The following is an 18724-nucleotide window of genomic DNA, read 5'->3' as shown; positions in this document are numbered from 1 at the left end:
CCAGCATCCGTATCCACATCAATTGGGCCCTTCAGTAACTCACCTGAACTGTTTAAGCCCTTCTGAGACTCTTCTTTGGAGCTCATATCTATGAGTCAAATTAGAATATCGCTCTGAACGAAAACGTCTATCTTAAAGGACTCCTAAGGAGCATAGAATAGGATAGTTTATCGAAGATCATCCAATACTCAGTGAGCAACTGATTTAGATCAAGCCTTGCCGCTATGAGCTCGTTATCCTTTCAGACACCTCTTACACCAGAGGAAAAAAGGCTCTACGGGGAACAATTCCGGAAATTGGATGAGGAAGAGCTAGGTATAGTAACGGGTGAGGCCCTCAAACCCCTATTTGCTGGTTCTGGGTTATCAGGTCAGAAACTGTCACAAGTTTGGTCTCTTGTTGATGAGAATAACAACGGATTTTTAAACCTTGAGGAATATAGTGCTGCTTTGAGAGCAATCGGACATTTACAGCAGTATCCAAACTTACCGGTTACGGGTGATCTGTATGCACATCCTCCCGCTAAGCTGGCGGTTTTAGATGGAGCTCAAGCTGGCGTCCAGAGCGGAAATCAGCAGCCATCCACATCAATTCCAATATTGGCACCTCAGGATGTATCAAAGTATTCTCAGCTGTTTGAAAGAGCTGCCAACGGCGCCGTCAGCTTGCCAGGTGATAAAGCAAAGGAGATCTTTTTGAAAGCCAGATTACCCACTCAAACCTTGGGCGAAATCTGGGGCCTTTGTGATAGGAACGCTTCTGGTTCTCTGGATAAGGCGGAGTTCGTGATGGCGATGCACTTGATACAGCTTTGTATGTCCAACAATCCTTCTGTCAATCCTATGCCGCATACGTTACCTAGTCAACTGTGGAACACAATCGGTGCCAGTGTTGCTGCAACAGTGAGTCCGTTGAGTGCTAATTCTACTGGTAGATCGTCTTTGGGAAGGCGAAGCACTATATCTCGCCTTTCATCGGGAGTCTTCAACAGTGCTTCCACTGACTGGTCACTGACTTTTGAGAAAAAGCAGCAGTTTGATGCAATTTTCGACTCTTTAGATAAATCGCATAAGGGCTCGCTAGACTCTCAGGCCCTCGTTCCGTTTTTTCTCTCTTCGAGGCTGAATCAAGACACGCTTGCTAGCATTTGGGATTTGGCTGATATTCACAACAATGCGGAATTTACCAAAGTGGAATTTGCCATTGCCATGTTCTTAATCCAGAAGAGAAATGCTGGAGTCGAACTGCCAGATGTGATTCCTGATCAACTGTTGCAATCTCCAGCCTTGGGCTTATATCAGCAACAGCAGCCGGCTCATCAGCTTCACCAACAGGTTCCTCAGCAGCAACCTAACATTGCAATTCCATCGAGAAACACGAAACCTTCATTTCAGGAAGCACCTCAGCCGCAAATCACGCAAAATTCTAACAACGGATCTTTGAGCGAATTGCTGGCATTAAACAGTTCTTTCGCTTCGCCTTCGTCACAAACTCCAGTTCGTCGCAACTCAAGCAACTTTGGGCGCGAAGCTCCAAGTACAGGTGCAGCTGCGGCGCATCAAACTAGAAGTGTGCCGGGGAAAGCGGACTGGAATCCCAATGTAATAAGGGAAGACGATGAGGACGCACCGCAATCTCAGAATCTACAGCAGCAACCCCAGCAGCTACAACAGCAACCCCAGCAGCTACAACAGCAACCCCAGCAGCTACAACAGCAACCCCAGCAGCTACAACAGCAACCCCAGCAGCTACAACAGCAACCCCAGCAGCTACAACAGCAACCACAGCAGCCACAACAGCAGCCCCAGCAGCAGCAGTATCAACAAAGTACTCAAGTTCAACAAGCTCAGTATCAGAATGTGCCTCAGCCTGTCTCAAAGAGCGCGCCTCCTGCTGTTGTCCCCCGCGCTTCGTGGTCCAACCTGCCTAAGGTGCCTGACTTTAGCTCATTTGCGCTGCCCGGAGCTATTGCAGGTGCAGCGGGTGCAGCAGGTGCGCTCATGGCGGGTGCTGCCGCTGCTTCAGGACATAGAAATAATGATCTGTATGCTGATGCTGAAGCATCATCTCAGCTTTCCTCAGCCACAACAGAGATGGCAAACTTGTCCAATCAAGTGAACTCCTTATCGAAGCAAGCCAGTTTGACTAACGAAAGGAAGGCTAGGGCAGAGAAGGAGCTTAAGCGTGTCAACGAGATGAAAAGTGCCATTCAAGGCAAGCTGTCCACTTTACGCTCGACTCATGAACAAAATGTGAAGCAAACGGAACAACTGGAGGCAGACCTTGCTACAATCAACAGAGAGAACGAAACTTTGAACCAACAATTGGCCGTGGTAGAAGGCAACTACCACGCTACGGAAACGAAGCTGAGAGATTTATCGGAAGAATTCCAGCAGGCTCAAGATAAGAACTCCCAGCTTAAGGAACAAATATCGAGCTTAAACGCAATGTCTGCCACTTTGCAGTCCCAACTAGCCGAAAAGCAACAGCATGTGAAGCAGGAAAGATCTTTAATCGATGTCAATGGCAAGCAATTGGAGGTCAACCAAATGACTGTTGCCAATTTCCAAAGCGAGATACAAGGCTTAGACGAGAAACTAACCATATATCTGACAAAGCGCAAGGAGCTAGATGATTATCAGAAAACTGTGGAAGATCAACATGCCCAATTGCAAAGCAAATACCAGGAGCTTGAGGCTGGTAACTCAGAGTTGAAAGCTCGAGAACAGGAGCTGGCCCAGCGAACCGAGCAGGTTGAGGAGCAAGAAAAGTTATATGAGCAACATGTCGAGCGTTTGCAAAGGATGTTCGAAGATCTCTCGAAGAGAAAGGAATCCCTTGACAGAGCTGAAGAAGATCTAGAAAAGCAACACTTCGAATATGCTAGTAAGGTGCAAGAGCTATCTGACAGACAGATGAAATTAGCGATGGGCGAGTTGCCTAGTGACAGTGGGCAAATTGTTTCCAGAAGCGCAGTGGTTCCGAATACGAAGCACGACGCAGATATCTCGAAGTTCGTGGAAGATAGTGTGGCCAACTCTAAATTGAGTAATCCAGGCAATGAAGATGAAGACAGAGCTGAAAGCGAAGTTTTTGATAAAGACGTTCCCACAACCGGTTCGCAAACTGAAGCAGATGAAGAATTAGAGGCTAGGGCACCTGTGAGTCATGCAGAGACGGCGGTCACCTTAGCTGACGGTTTCGAAAGCGATTTGAACGAGTACGGAATTCCAAGAACACAGTCTTTAACTTCGTCGGTTGCTAACAACCCTCCACATTCAGTCATGGACGATGCAGAGTTGCCGCAAAAATTGGACGAAACCAGTGGAGCCAATGTCGAGGACAAGGACCTCACAGTTGCAGCTGCTCAGATACCGGGCCATTGGGAAGAAGCTACTGTCTCAACAGCAGGCACTACGAAACATGAAATCATTCCGAAGAATCCCTCAGAGAAGCCTCTCGACAAACCGGTTGGTGCCTCTGATCAGCTGTCTGATAAAAATATTGGATCAGTACCAGAGGAAGTTTTACCAATAGAGAACTTGAAATTGAATGAAGAGGAAGCTTCATCTTCCAACGATGAGTTTGAAGATACGAGGGAGGATTTGAACCCTCATGCAGGACAGAGCGTTAGAGACTCTCCTGTTATGCTAGGGGGACAAGCAGCAAGTTACCAAGTACCTTCAGAAACCCCAGCTACTGTTGCAACCTTATCGACAAGCACAGCCGATGCCGCAGCCTCTCCCGCCAGAGATGCTTTTGACGATGCTTTCACGGGCCTTCAGCAGGCTGCTGATGAGGAAGCACATGCTGTAGGAGACGAGCAGCAAATCACTGAATCGATCGAAGAGTTTGAAAAGATTGAACACAAAGACCTAGATGAGGAGCTTCAACAGAACGCGTTCACGGGTACTCTAACAAGTGAAGCTACCGTTCGTGCTAAGGATACCAACAATGGCTCCGATAACACCAGCAATGATGAGTGGGACGAGATCTTCGCCGGTTTCGGAAACGGCGACGCATCTGCAGGCAGCAAAGGCATCGCAAAGGACACCCAGCAACAGCATCCGATTCCAATCAAGCCAAATGAAGGCTACTCCAGCTCGCCGGTGAACAGGAAACTGGCTACCACGCCTAGGTCGCTGGCTGTCGAGGAATTGAGTGGAATGGGCTTCACTGAGCAAGAGGCGACAAGCGCCTTGGAGCAATGCAATTGGGACTTGGAGGCCGCCACAAACTTCCTTCTAGACAATGCTTAGCGAAGCCCACCTGCAATCGTATCTTCATTATATGTATATAAAGATATATGCTTATGAAATTTGACTTGTTTTACCAGTGACAGTTCCAATACTATACCTCCCGAAGTTCACTGAGCATATCGCCCAGACCTTGCACCAGAGTTTCATCCAGCGGTTGCTCAACTGCGCTCCCGAGGTATCTGTCATACAGCTTAGATAGTTCCGCTTGCTCGACGTTCAACGTTTCCACTAACCCGTTGAGCTCCTTCTGCAGACCTTTGTTCATGTCGTTTAAAGCGGTCAGTCTTACGTCCAACTGCTCGCTGGCTTTCTGCCTCTCGTTATACAGATTGCATTGTATCAGCTCTTCACTTGATAGCTCATCTATATTTCGACTCGGTTGCGTTTCTGAACCTTGCTTCTTCGAAGATCGCAGACGTTGTTTCGCCTCTGAAATAAGATCGTCCAACTCATCTAGCTTCTGCTTGACGTTCCGCTCCGAAAGTATCTCCTCAAATTCTCTCTTACAGAGTTCCATCCAGAATTCTTTGACCTGTCGCTGGCAGTTTACCAGATTCGATGCACCTTCTCGTGTGCTTGCATACTTGGGGAAGCAGGAGCTGACCTTCTCCCAGCTCTCAAGCTTAGAAATTGACTGTCCTAGAGCCTTGTTGAACACCTGGTTCAGTCTGAGATACCTGATCTTGGCGTCGCTCGTCATCTATATATTTCAGCACTGAGCATTCATAGTGTTGTCTATGAGTCAACCCGAAGTTCCGCGAGTTGGTACAGCTTTAAACCCTGTTGGCAAGATTTAAAGACGACCAATCTTCAACCAGAACGTAAGGCTAGCTGAACCGTTGATAAGAAGCTTAAACGATGGTATCTCTACTGAATGCCCAGAGGCTAGTCAGTCTGGCTCAATTCGATCCCAAACTGAAGAATATATGGTATTTGATAGCAGCTGTTACTTTTAGTGTGTGCAACCAGCCGCAAGAGATCCCCAAATTATACCATTATGCCCTGCTACTGAATAGCGAGGGCGAGAAGAACGATGTAGGTAGTCTGGCGGACAGGACAATTGATATGCTGCGTAACGAGAAGCTAGCTCTGCGGACATCGATCGACGAATTATATCCCCAACCGTCTGCGTTACAGAGGCAGCTTACAGAGAGGTTTAGAGAAGCCTTTATGAAATCTGGACCGCTTGGAGGGCTCCCCAAGGCCATTAACGTGCTGACGCAGCTGAAAGAAGTGACCCCTACGAAATTGCTACCGTCGACGCAAGAGATCGACCCGTTTGCGGCGGCCAGCGGCGGTCAGTCGTGCTATGAAAGTGTGGGAAGGGCACGAGAGAATCCTGAAAAGACTACGAGAAGGGGTCTTGAGCATTGGAATCAGATATATTCCAAAGTATCGAAAAGAGTCGCTAATAACTTGAACACATGCTATCCAGATCTGTGGTATTACACGCTGGCCCACGTATACGGGCCGCTGTTGTCTTACGATGAGATACTGTCAGCGCAGGAGACGAACCTGATAATAATCGCGTCGCTTGTGCCACAGGATGTAAGCCCTCAGCTTCGCGGCCACCTAAAGGGAGCACTGAACCTTGGTTGCGATAGGGAGACGGTAGATGCAGCAAGAAATTTGGCGATTTTGGTTTCCGGATGGTGTGGAATTGCATTGAAGTCAGATGCGGTGAAATTATAGAAAGGAATAAGCAAGAGACGTTTACTTTCCATGATGCTGATTGAGTATTTATGTACCTATATCTGTTATGAAGGTTAAGAAAAACATAAACTGCCATGCAACAAGGTGTCCTATCAATCTAACGTTTACCAAATAGCTCCAGGCCAAAGGTTGGAAATTTCATCGAAAGGCCCTTAGGTGGTTCTTTCTCAGCGGCACGAATGTTCTTGCTATGCCCAGAACATTCCGTCCCATTGACGCTTAAAGTCGAGGCCGCTACTCCGTTCAACTCGTCGTACTTACGCCCGTAAAGCTGCCACCACCATTCTACTTCATGAAGATTGGGAAGAATCCAGGTAACTTCATCGCAAAGGTCAGAGCTCGGTACGCTCGGATGGTAATCCTTATTGGTGAACTCTCCTTTGCGAGACCTAAAGTAGTCCCAAACGCTTCTCGTTTTCGAAGACACCTCAAATTCTACTCTTTCCTTCTCGCTGTTGTACAGAAAGTTACCATACTGGCAGGAATAGACGTGGTAGATAAGTCGCCTCAAGAATCGTTCGTTGAATTCAAATGAGGACGGGCTTTGTATCAGCAATTGGTAAACACAGTCGAGAAACTGTTGAAAGATTGGCGACGTGAACTTCAGAATTCTCTTGTTTTTGTTCCTTCTCTTGAAGTGCTCCGACACTTTACTTACTATGTCAGAGTTCAGGACACTGTTTGCCGTCATGTTGACCAAGCCCTCAGTCTCAGAGAGTTCATTCCCATCCTTTCCGAAAAGTGATGTACTTGAAGTAAGATCAGTATGACCTGAATAGTGTGATAGTCCACTGAACCCCATTGTATTGTCATGAAACACATTCTCTGAGCTCAAGAGTCCTGATCTTTCCTGGAACCTGTGCCCAAACGACAGCCAATCTTTTTCAACAAGGACCATGAAGCCTTCTAGTGTTCGAAAGTAGGGGTCGAGGCACAACTGCACGAGAGAGCAAACTTGAGCTGTACGGTCCCAGCCATCGGAACAATGTATCAGTAAATTCGATTTGTTGAATATTATCGACTTAACCAATGTATCCGTTGACGATAACAGAAGCTTAATATGCTTTAGCCAACTTGCGCTTTTCCCAGAGTTCAATGCAGCTTTATCGATAGGTAAATTTAAATCCCCATCGACTAAGAAGTTCTCTACCATATAATTCAAAGTATCTGACATGACATGGATGTTGTCAATGCCGAGAAAAGTCCGCGAACAGGTCTTATCAAAATTATAGTTATCCATGTTCTCGCTCCCACCCCCCAGGGCAGCCTGACCGATCGCATTTGCCGTCGGCCTTGCATCGATTATCATATTCCTCTGTGGAGTTTGATCAGTGCCATCTTTGGATGTTTGGAAAATTTCGAAAACCAACCGTTCGTCCTGGACAGATCTCTGCTTTGTGAGACCGGGCAATGGCTGCGCCGCCCTAGTGATCGAGCAGTTAGTCCTCTTGTAGTAGTAAGTGAGCACTGGTATGCGCCGCTGCGACCGGTACTTGGCTGCATGCATGAGCAAGATATCCGACACCTGACTCGGCACGACAAGCTTGCTAGGATACGTGGCACAAAACTTGTACTGCTCATTTATGTCGGTCAGCCTCCACTTGCATCCCGGCGACGCAAGATCCAGACCCTGCCTTTCAAATTCTCTGACGGCGTCGTAAACCTGCCAACTGTCGAACGCACTTTCAGCATTGTTGGGCGAATAAATGAACGCGTACGACTGAGTGATATCTTGCAGAACCGTCAGTTTTAAAAGCGAATCATACACATCGTGCGCCTCCAATTCGTCACTAAAGTCAATGGAAAATATCGTGTAGTCCTTACAGATCACTTTAATATTGATAAAAGACCAAAGATCCCGCCCATTGTACAGCTCTCCCACACGGCCATCCCGTGAATCACTATGCTGATTCGTCTTCGATATGAGCGCACTTCCATGATTCTTGAACACCGACGCAATTGTAGAGTATGACACCCAAAATTCTCTAGAAAGGGACAGAGACGTCAAAATTAAATGATGTGTAGTCAAATGCAAAGTCCCGCGAGTTACAGCACCCCTTCTATGCACCAGCACATTATTCACTTTCGCTATCTTTATGTATTCCATCCGATTTCTCCCAATCAAGGACCAGCTCCCGGGAGGTATTCAATTTGACGCTCAACAGCTGGACGGCAAACTGCCTAAACAACTCTCATCCGTTGCTAACTGACCAGATTACCTGTATGTGATCTACAAGCTGACTCGATAAGGTACTGTACTGACGCTTTTGTAGTTAAGACAACCTTACACCACACGTGATGCGGCGACACACTAGCTTCAGATACTTCTGCCAGTAAGCCAGTTCAGTCCAGCGACCTTGTAGGTACCTAGCGATTTCATACATGTTATATACTCTACCTATCCGACATAATTCTTTTGTAAGAACATCTTCTGGGATGATTTGCGCCGATGCAGCGCTAGCGTCGCATCAAGAACATCTCACCGATTGAGCCTTCATGAAGACCTGCCAAATCAATGAAGGGAAAACAGAAGTAGACGCTTGAGAGACGAATTCTGTTCGCATTTGTGTGGATCGAACAATCTTCGTCAAGGACTAGAAAAAAACCAATTCATAAAACTCCGTAAATCAAGTAAACCATAATGCGCCGTAACTCAATCGCACCGACAAATTGTCTGCACTTCCAGAATGTATTTCCCTTCTTTGTACCTCTGATCTTTTCTCTCGCTCTCCAAGTACTTCCAACCTAGTAAACTCTTGCACCAGTGGCAGAGAATGTCACAAACCAAGTAGTCGCCGGTGATCATGGGGCGGGTCTCGACGCTCCCTTCGATGACGTTGACGACCTTCGTCATCAGATAGGCGTCGCCGGTCTTTCCCCTGTAGTCCTTGGACATAATCTGGGTGGAGCTGGACAAGTGTGTTCTACAACGACGACAGCCGTACGTTACAAACTTCGAATTGGACAGGTCTGAGCCCTCACGGCTACGGTAGCTACCGTGATACTGGAAGCGGCGGGCGTCCGATATTTGATGATACGGAGTGAGATAGCTACCGGGACTGGATCCCAGACTGTCGCCTTCGAATTTCGCCGTAGGGCACTCGATGTACGAAGAGTACCGCAATCCCATCTCAACTTGCTATCTTGGCTCCAACTGACTTTCTGGCAGCGTCGAGTCCCAAGGAGCCTACTGCTTTCTTAATTAATGCGACAGTGATCTAAATCAGGACCGACGCAGAGAGTATCTTGGTTTATCGCTGAACACTGGTGACACCTGCCAAGCTGAAACTGCGACTCCTCACTGATCTGCTCGTTGTAAAGGTCTAAGATATCCGAAGCTTCACTAACGGTTAGCACAATCTGTTTAATGTAAAGATACTGTTGCTTCTGCCAGCTCCATGGCAAGAAACAGCTGGCATCACCATCTATATAACCTTTTATATACAGGTATCTGAGACCTGAGGGATGCGACGCTAAGGGAATCATCTCTACACCACGCATGAGTCAATTGCGTAAGACGTATATACGAATGGCTTCGGAACTTTGTGATCCTGGTCAAGAAAAACACATCAAGAGTTCGGACGAAGTCGATAGCTCTGGGTGCGAGTCACAGAGGCAGTTTCCCGTCGGACTTCGTCGTGGTTTTCTTCACTGATAAGAGGCTGCGACCTTTTTAACTTGTGCGATTAAGCTAGCCTGTGTAGAGCTGTGTAGGATTCACGTGCTACTGAGATATCGTAGCCCGTAGGACTACTCTATAAGTGCATCTGTTCCGTTCGTGTCTCACAAAAGATCGTCATCCGCTTGCGATATGGTCTCTTTGATCTTTAACAGGATCGTCGTCTTCCACTTATCCAGCTTGTTGAACTTGTCGAAATTGAACACTTTTTCACTCAGCTGTTCGGCGTCGCCGTCGGCGACGCATTGGACCAAGTCCTGCAGCAGCTGAGCTTCTCTCGAGTCGGCAAAGTTGCTATCTTCGCGCTTCCCCTCTTGCAAAGTTCTGGAGGCCGCGACGGAGTCCGTGGCCGCCAACTGGCAGAGACCCATCTTGAAATAGTAGTCCTTCAAAGACCACTGACTTAACCTGTTGCCCATGCTGTTCTTTATGAGCTTGGCGAACACTTCGCTGGCGTCCAGATATTGTCCGTCTAGCGCCTTCAAGTCCGCGCACCTGACCAGACACTTGTTGGCCAGGGCGAGCGCCTGGTCCTGAGAGTACCATTCGCCCGCAGTCTCGTAGCAGTCGATCGCCTTGGCGTAGTCCTTCAGGTCATTCTCCAGCAGCTCGCCCATTTCGAACTTGAAGTTTGCTCCACGTCTGAACTGGCCCCTAGTGGTGAAGATTTCTATCGCTCCGTTCAGCGATTTAATCGCCTCAGACGCCTGGCCACTACTCTTGTACGACTTATACGCCTCCACAAACGTATTGCCGGCCTCATCGTCGTTTCCCGCCTTGATTTGATAACCGGCAGCCTTGGTCAACGCGTCGCCTGCGAGCGTCAGCTCTTTGCGCAGACGATATATGTTGGCAGCCTGAACACACAGTTCCGCAGCTTCCTCAAACTTGTATGAATCTGAACCTCCAAAGATTTTCATGAACCCCGAGGAGGGAACGCCCTTCTTTTCCGCCTATGCAAACATGGTTAGTCAAGCCCTCGCCTACAACTCCAAAGAATTGCGAAAAAATTGCTCCATACCCTTTTAATAAGCTCAGCTGGATCAGACATTGTGTACCACAATAAAGCAATGAATTGGTCGCACTATCTCTCTAGCCGGTGCTAACGTTACAGAAACCCTTGATCAAAGAGGTTGGATATAACTAGAAGACGTTCTTCGTACGAAACGACTCGCCAAAATCCATTATAAAGTTTAATGTGACAGGCCTCTGTCACTGCTCATTAAACTACACGATGGGCTGCTCCGAGACTGAGATTCCTGATGCAGACCTGACAAGTAATGCTTAACTTAGTTCTTCGGGCTCACTCGGAATTAAGTGGAATTGCGTAACTATTATAACGATGACATCCGGATTCTTTCCGACGCCATATGCTCAATAGCCCACAGTTAGTGCTCTTGCAGAGATTAGCAGAAATGCTGCGATGAGCCGTTCGTATCCTTCTGGATAGCTACTTTTCTTATTTTGACCTGAAAATTTTTTCGATGTCCAGCAATCTCGAAGAGAAGAGTTAGATTGCAGAAGACAGGTAGAAGAATCGCGAGGAGTTACTGCTTGGCTTTGAGTCACAGCCTGCAGTGTTTATCTCTTGATGAATTTCATCATCGTTACAAGCATCGCTTGACGTTGGTATTTTTTTTTTTGGTCATCGCATACAAGATCTCATTACGCTAGTAATTCTTATATATAGTTGGTAAATGTGTTGAGCTTCAAGTTCTTGTAAGTTGTAGCTGTGTCATAGGGGAGTTTGAACAAAAGTTGTGAAGTGAAGATGACCTCGATATACCGTTCCACTGAGCCTACGGTATCGACTTTTAATTCTCCTCACTATGAACCGCAATTGGTCGAGGGTGTCAGCTCGGTTTTGATTGTCGGTTCAGGCGGTTTGTCTATTGGTCAGGCCGGTGAATTCGACTACAGTGGTTCTCAGGCAATTAAGGCTTTGAAAGAGGCTAACAAGAAGACGATCTTGATCAACCCAAATATCGCTACCAACCAAACTTCGCACTCTTTGGCAGACACAATTTACTACCTACCTGTGACTCCAGAATATATCACCTACGTCATTGAGCGTGAGAGACCAGATGCGATTCTTTTGACCTTTGGTGGGCAAACTGGCCTAAACTGTGGTGTTGCACTTGACAAGATGGGAGTCCTGGAGAAGTACAACATCAAGGTGCTTGGTACTCCAATCAAGACTCTGGAGATGACTGAAGACAGAGATTTGTTTGCTCAAGCTCTACAAGAAATTAATATTCCCATAGCGTCTTCTATTGCTTGCGAAACGCTGGAGGAAGCATTGAGTGCGGCAGACGAGGTCGGATACCCAGTGATTGTCAGATCTGCGTATGCCTTGGGTGGATTGGGTTCTGGCTTTGCCAACAATGCCGGCGAAATGAGAGAACTGGCTTCCCAATCGCTATCGCTAGCACCCCAAATCCTAGTCGAGAAGTCGCTGAAGGGCTGGAAGGAAATTGAGTACGAAGTGGTCAGAGATAGAGTGGGCAACTGCATCACTGTGTGCAATATGGAAAATTTCGATCCTTTGGGGATCCACACTGGTGATTCTATCGTTTTTGCGCCATCTCAGACGCTGTCTGATCAAGAATTCCACATGTTGAGATCAGCAGCTATCAAAATTATCAGACATTTGGGTGTTATTGGTGAATGTAACGTCCAATACGCTCTGCAACCCGACGGGTTGGATTACAGGGTTATTGAGGTCAATGCTCGTTTGTCCCGTTCTTCTGCTTTGGCTTCTAAGGCAACCGGATACCCATTGGCCTACACCGCTGCCAAGATTGCTTTAGGTTACACCTTGCCAGAACTACCAAATCCAATCACCAAGACCACCGTGGCTAACTTCGAGCCATCGCTCGACTACATCGTTGCCAAAATCCCTAGATGGGATCTATCCAAGTTCCAGTATGTCAACAGAGATATCGGTTCTGCCATGAAATCTGTTGGTGAGGTGATGTCTATTGGCAGAAATTTTGAGGAAGCTTACCAAAAGGCTTTGAGACAAGTTGATCCATCTCTATTGGGTTTCCAGGGATCGGACGAATTTGGTGACAAGTTGGATGAGGCCCTTGCCGTTGCCACAGACAGAAGAGCATTGGCCGTTGGCCAAGCTCTATTGCACGAAAACTACACTGTTGAGAGAGTTCATGAATTGACTAATATCGATAGCTTCTTTTTGCACAAATGTATGAACATAGTCAACATGTACAAGAAGTTGGAGGCTGTCAACTCTTTGGAAAGTTTGGATAAGGATTTGTTGCAGAAGGCAAAGAAATTAGGATTCTCTGACAAGCAAATTGCATTGTCAATTAGCAAAGGAGCCAGCTGCTCTGTTAACGAGTTGGATGTTCGCAAGGTGAGAAAACAATTCGGTATCATTCCGTTCGTCAAGAGAATCGATACTCTCGCTGCTGAGTTCCCAGCTTCCACCAATTATCTATACACCACTTACAATGCAACCAAGAACGATGTTGAATTTACCGACAAGGGTATGCTAGTTTTGGGTTCAGGTGTTTATCGTATCGGTTCCTCCGTCGAATTCGACTGGTGTGCTGTTAACACCGCCAAGACCTTGAGAAACGAGGGCAAGAAGACTGTTATGATCAATTACAACCCTGAAACCGTGTCCACTGATTTTGATGAGGTTGATAGACTGTATTTCGAAGAGCTTTCTTTCGAGAGAGTTATGGATATCTATGAGTTGGAGAACTCTGAGGGATGTGTCATCTCAGTTGGTGGTCAGTTACCTCAGAACATTGCGTTGAAGCTCTTTGAGAATGGTTGTAATACTCTGGGTACCAACCCGGTTGACATCGACAGTGCTGAAAACAGACACAAATTCTCATCTATATTGGATTCGATCGACGTCAGTCAACCAGAATGGAGCGAATTGACCTCCGTAGATGAGGCCAAAAGCTTCGCCAACAAGGTCGGCTATCCTGTATTGGTTCGTCCTTCGTACGTCCTTTCTGGTGCTGCCATGAACACCATCCACAACGAGCACGAGTTGGAGGATAAGTTGACTTTAGCATCCGCCGTCTCTCCTGACCATCCCGTGGTCATCTCCAAATTCATCGAGGGCGCTGAAGAGATCGATGTCGACGCCGTCGCATACAACGGTAAGGTATTGGTTCATGCTATCTCCGAGCATGTTGAGAATGCAGGTGTGCACTCTGGTGATGCTACCTTAGTCTTGCCCCCACAACACTTGAGCGAGCAAATCAAGAACAAATTGAAAGAAATCGCTGACAAGGTTGCACATGCTTGGAAGATTACCGGTCCATTCAACATGCAGATCATCAAGCACAACGACGATTTGAAGGTCATCGAATGTAACATCAGAGCCTCCAGATCCTTCCCATTCGTATCCAAAGTGCTTGGGGTGAATTTCATCGAAATCGCCGTCAAGGCGTTCCTAGGCGGTGACAAAGTTCCTCAACCAGTAGACTTGATGAGCAAACAATACGGCTACGTTGCCACAAAGTGCCCACAGTTCTCTTTCACAAGACTGGCGGGAGCTGATCCATTCCTAGGCGTCGAAATGGCTTCAACCGGTGAGGTCGCATCTTTCGGTAAGGACGAGATAGAAAGCTATTGGACCGCCATCCAGAGCACTATGAATTTCCACGTCCCGCTACCTCCCAGCGGCATATTGTTTGGCGGCGACTTGACCAAGCCATGGCTAGGCGAAGTCATCAGCACCATTTCCTCTCTCGGCTTCAACTTCTACGTCGCTGACGAGTCCGCCAAGAAGTACTTGCAGGAATACACAAACGACCACATCACCGTAATCGAGTTCCCAAAGAATGACAAGAGAGCTTTGCGTGAACTGTTCCAAAAGTACGACATCAAACTGGTTATCAACTTGGCCTCCAAGAGAGCTGACAACACCGATGATGATGATTACGTGATGAGAAGAAACGCAATTGACTTCGCAATCCCACTCTTCAATGAGCCACAAACCTGTAAATTGTTCGCCAAGGCTCTGAAGGCCAAGATAGCTGAAAAAGTCAGAGTGCTCGAATCTAACGATGTAGTGGTCCCCAACGAAGTCCGTTCGTGGGAAGATTTCGTCGGTTTTAAACCCGTGTAAAATACATAATATCCGCTTAAAAGATCCCCCGTTGTAGACTAATTCCAGAATATACTCATAGAAACTAATTTCTGCTCAATTTAACTTGATGGAGGCATACAGATCGCGTTTCAGAACGCTATAACGCTTTACTAAGCCATTGGTATCAAGTTCTACATGTGAAGTTTAAGAGATCTAAGCCAATCATATCAGGATTAATTGTTGGATACGAACAAGCAGCATACGATTTCGGCCTTAAGAGGCTGGTTCAGTTACTGAATAACTTGTTGGTGTGCGTGGCTTTAACTGGGCATGTGTTGAAGTTGGGATAAGCGCGTTTGAGCGCGTTTGAGCGTTTTGTGTGGTGTGAACAGAAAAGGCCCGACAACAAAAATTTCGGCGAATTTGCGAAATTTTAGAGTGCGGTGTCTGGGTTCCATTTCGCCGAATTGCGTCAGTGTCACTAAATATTCGAATAATGGTAAAACTGCAATAGTGCAAATTTTAAAGGGTGGCGATTAAGAACTAGGTAGCATTGACATAGCTGGGAAAGGTATAAAAGGGGACCGTATTTTCGTTCTAATTCATGGGAGGTTCTTTGTTATGTTGTATCTTGTCTTCTAAATCAGTAGGTCCGATAGAACGAATACCGCCGCTAGACTTCTTTTACAATGACTGTTCAAAAATACTTTACGCCATCTATCAAGGTTGAGACTGATAAATGTCGCTTCACGGAGACGGAATTGACCACACAGTATCGTTATGTCAATTCTCATGTTTCCAAGAACGAATCTAATGGGTCAATTGAAGTCAACTTGAGTGAACAGGATTACGAGTTTAAGGTAGACTTGAGATTGCCAAAACTAGGTGTTATGTTGGTTGGGCTAGGTGGTAACAACGGTACCACGTTTGTTGCATCTGTCTTGGCAAACAAGAATAAGGTAAAATTTCACACCAAGGATGGTCTGAAAGAAGCAAATTACTTCGGTTCTGTGACGCAGTCTTCTACGATCAAGCTGGGGATTGACTCCGAGGGCAATGACTTCTATGTGCCATTCAACTCTCTCGTGCCATTTGTGTCGCCCAATGACTTCGTTGTTGGTGGCTGGGATATCAACAAGGCTAATCTTTCCGATGCTATGGCAAGGTCTCAGGTGCTGGAGTACGACCTGCAGCGTAGACTAGGCGAAGAGATGTCCAAGATGGTTCCATTACCCTCTATATACTATCCTGATTTCATTGCCGCTAATCAGGATGAGAGAGCTGACAATTGTATCAATAGAGACCCCAAGACTGGCAAAGTCTCGACGGCAGGCAAATGGTCCCACGTTGAGCAAATCAGATCAGATATTCAGAACTTCAAGCGTCAAAACGACCTGGACAAAGTGATCGTGCTATGGACGGCCAACACTGAGAGATACGCTGATATCGTGTCTGGTGTCAACGACACGGCTGATAACTTGTTGGCGGCCATTAAGGGTGACCACGAGGAGATCGCTCCATCTACCATTTTCGCGGTTGCCTCCATTCTGGAGGGTGTCCCTTACATTAACGGTTCTCCACAGAACACTTTTGTTCCAGGTGTCGTCGATTTGGCTGAGAAGAGCGGCTCCTTGATTGCTGGTGACGACTTCAAGAGTGGTCAAACCAAGATCAAGTCTGTTCTTGCCCAATTCTTGGTGGACGCTGGTATCAAGCCTGTCTCTATCGCATCTTATAATCACCTGGGTAATAACGACGGTTTCAACTTGAGTTCTGAGAGACAGTTCAGATCCAAAGAGATTTCAAAGAAGTCTGTTGTCGATGACGTTATTGCCTCTAATCAGATCCTGTACAATGAGAAACTTGGTAATAAAGTGGACCACTGTATCGTGATTAAATACATGAATGCTGTCGGCGATTCCAAAGTGGCCATGGATGAATATTACTCCGAGTTGATGCTTGGTGGTCACAATAGAATTTCGATCCATAACGTTTGTGAGGACTCATTGCTGGCAACGCCCCTGATCATTGATTTAATTGTCATGGCCGAATTCTGTTCAAGAGTGACATACAAGAAGCTAAACGCTGGCGAACAATCCTACGAGAGTTTCTACTCAATTTTGGCCTTCTTGGGTTACTGGTTAAAAGCGCCTTTGACCAGGAAGGGATTCAAGACTATCAATGGCCTCAACAAGCAGCGCCAAGGTCTAGAGAGCTTCCTCCGTTTGTTGATCGGTTTGCCTGCGCTCGATGAGCTACGTTTTGAAGAGAGATTAAAGTAGATAATTCATAAATAATTTCGCAAGATTCGCAAACACACAATTCGAGTACTTTCCACTAGTTAGAATCTTGTTCATCCAAAGTCTTGAAAACGTAGGCCTTACCCAACTTGCCGAAGTCAATACCGTTCTCTAGCAATTTCACATAGGCACTCTTGAAATCCTCGAAGAAAGCATCTTGATCTTTGGCATATTTTTCGACGTATTTCCTGAATTTACCATCCTGCACCAGAGCGTAGTCTGTTGGCAACATCATGTAACCCTTCTCGGAATTGTACTGCTTATTGCCAGCCTCATTCTTCTCCAGCTTCCAGTTCTCGTTTAGCAAGTTCACAAAGAATTCATTAGTGAACGTGTTGGTGGCCGCACCCCAAGGACCCTCATATCCCGAATTTTCCAAGTGAGTCTTACCTAAACAATGAGCACCGAGCAACGCCACAATCTCCTGATCAGTAAATCCGAATCTGCCAAAGTAATGTCTCACATAGCTACCATCCTGAGATGCGTCGGGAAGCCTACCGTTTTCTGGTGTGTCCTTCTCATCAGCATCCACTCTACCGGGTCTCCATGGGATCTTAGGACCCTGCATCTCCTGCAGGGCAGTGACGCCAGCAAGAGTGTAAAGATCGCCGTGGGAAATCCATGGGAATTTCTTGGCAATTGGCTCCAAGAAGTGAGCGGCATTCTGCAAACCTTTGTTAGCTGGATCATCGGCCTCCTTCTTGAATCGATACGTACCTCCAAAAGAACCACCGGAGTTGTCGTTCTTATCGAAAGTACCGGAAACGTGCCACGATAGACGCACCAGGTTAGGACCGTAACCAATATAGCCATCGAATTCATCCTCATCTCTTAATTTCTCGGCAATAGCATTGTAAACCTTCTGGAAATCCTCTAAGGACTTGCCATCTTGCGCCTTAGCAAGATGCAGAGCAGGTGAAGCACCTAACAACACACCAGTCTTGCTCCAGCCGTTTTTATTGTTTTTATTAGAATGATTTCTACTGCTAAATGTTCCATTATCGTTATTCAACGCAATACTAGTAGCCAAAGAAGTGGCTGCTGCGGCAGCACCCACTAGCAACACCGAACTTCTGCTCACCGCTCTTCCGAATACGCTAGCCATCTCTGGTTATCTTAATTATTTCTGAAATTCCAACTTTCTGATCTCTAGAGAGTGTACTAGAGAACAAAAGTGATTCAATCCTTTAGGTCTTATATACATATGCAAACAAGAAGAACTCGAGAAACTGGCATTTGATAACGCCAAATAGATCGTTACTAATACAAAAGGAGCTAACGTGCTTACTACAAGGTAAGGGGAAGAATGACTCGCAATAAGAGCGAACTGCTATCCCTGCACCCGTCGTGAAGTTCGGAGGAAAGTCTGGTTACCAATCATCACCATGGTCTCGATCGTATCGGAATCTTACGTTATTCAATGGCCAAAGACGTTTCGATTCTGGAAATATCGGTTATGACGTCGGAAGACTCCCTTTTGGGAGACATGATCTAATTGGTACATCTACATCCCTTTTGGGAATTGTCATAGGATTTGGAACACGTGATCTTCTGTCATGATGAACGGGTTTATGGGCGGGTAACGAGAAGTTCGAATAATGGCTTATTCCCTATTATGGTCTATTAAGTAGCGTAGTAGTGGCAGTATAATGTGAATTGGACGGCCAGATTGGCAGCCACGTCCTCCAGCACATTGATT

At 46.5% G+C, this 18724-nt stretch overlaps 9 protein-coding genes across 9 annotated transcripts; 4 read left to right on the top strand and 5 right to left on the bottom strand.

Annotated features, from left to right (window-relative positions):
• Positions 1-224: 224 nt before the first annotated feature.
• EDE1 (Ede1p) lies at positions 225-4259 on the top strand (the record flags this gene model as incomplete). Its single annotated transcript, XM_037282286.1, has 1 exon — positions 225-4259. The coding sequence occupies one exon, from the start codon at positions 225-227 to the stop codon at positions 4257-4259; it is 4035 nt and encodes a 1344-aa protein (XP_037138181.1).
• Positions 4260-4350: 91 nt separating this feature from the next.
• NNF1 (MIND complex subunit NNF1) lies at positions 4351-4959 on the bottom strand (the record flags this gene model as incomplete). Its single annotated transcript, XM_037282285.1, has 1 exon — positions 4351-4959. The coding sequence occupies one exon, from the start codon at positions 4957-4959 to the stop codon at positions 4351-4353; it is 609 nt and encodes a 202-aa protein (XP_037138180.1).
• A 158-nt stretch (positions 4960-5117) lies between these two features.
• PXP2 (Pxp2p) lies at positions 5118-5951 on the top strand (the record flags this gene model as incomplete). Its single annotated transcript, XM_037282284.1, has 1 exon — positions 5118-5951. One exon carries the CDS (start codon positions 5118-5120, stop codon positions 5949-5951), a length of 834 nt encoding a protein of 277 aa, XP_037138179.1.
• A 118-nt stretch (positions 5952-6069) lies between these two features.
• Positions 6070-8079, bottom strand: YMR1 (phosphatidylinositol-3-phosphatase YMR1; the record flags this gene model as incomplete). Its single annotated transcript, XM_037282283.1, has 2 exons — positions 6070-7396; positions 7739-8079. 2 exons carry the CDS (start codon positions 8077-8079, stop codon positions 6070-6072), a joined length of 1668 nt encoding a protein of 555 aa, XP_037138178.1.
• Positions 8080-8625: 546 nt separating this feature from the next.
• MOH1 (Moh1p) lies at positions 8626-9102 on the bottom strand (the record flags this gene model as incomplete). Its single annotated transcript, XM_037282282.1, has 1 exon — positions 8626-9102. The coding sequence occupies one exon, from the start codon at positions 9100-9102 to the stop codon at positions 8626-8628; it is 477 nt and encodes a 158-aa protein (XP_037138177.1).
• A 653-nt stretch (positions 9103-9755) lies between these two features.
• SEC17 (alpha-soluble NSF attachment protein SEC17) lies at positions 9756-10571 on the bottom strand (the record flags this gene model as incomplete). The annotated part of the gene is made up of 1 exon (XM_037282281.1): positions 9756-10571. One exon carries the CDS (start codon positions 10569-10571, stop codon positions 9756-9758), a length of 816 nt encoding a protein of 271 aa, XP_037138176.1.
• Positions 10572-11422: 851 nt separating this feature from the next.
• On the top strand, positions 11423-14764 carry CPA2 (carbamoyl-phosphate synthase (glutamine-hydrolyzing) CPA2; the record flags this gene model as incomplete). The annotated part of the gene is made up of 1 exon (XM_037282280.1): positions 11423-14764. One exon carries the CDS (start codon positions 11423-11425, stop codon positions 14762-14764), a length of 3342 nt encoding a protein of 1113 aa, XP_037138175.1.
• Positions 14765-15414: 650 nt separating this feature from the next.
• On the top strand, positions 15415-17007 carry INO1 (inositol-3-phosphate synthase INO1; the record flags this gene model as incomplete). Its single annotated transcript, XM_037282279.1, has 1 exon — positions 15415-17007. The coding sequence occupies one exon, from the start codon at positions 15415-15417 to the stop codon at positions 17005-17007; it is 1593 nt and encodes a 530-aa protein (XP_037138174.1).
• A 55-nt stretch (positions 17008-17062) lies between these two features.
• On the bottom strand, positions 17063-18130 carry CCP1 (cytochrome-c peroxidase; the record flags this gene model as incomplete). Its single annotated transcript, XM_037282278.1, has 1 exon — positions 17063-18130. One exon carries the CDS (start codon positions 18128-18130, stop codon positions 17063-17065), a length of 1068 nt encoding a protein of 355 aa, XP_037138173.1.
• Between the last annotated feature and the right edge of the window lie 594 nt (positions 18131-18724).

This window comes from Torulaspora globosa, chromosome 2, assembly GCF_014133895.1.
Source record: "Torulaspora globosa chromosome 2, complete sequence".
Classification (NCBI taxonomy): Eukaryota; Fungi; Ascomycota; class Saccharomycetes; order Saccharomycetales; family Saccharomycetaceae; genus Torulaspora; species Torulaspora globosa.
Note: the sequence above shows the minus strand (reverse complement) of the source record. Positions and strands in the feature narration are given on the sequence as shown.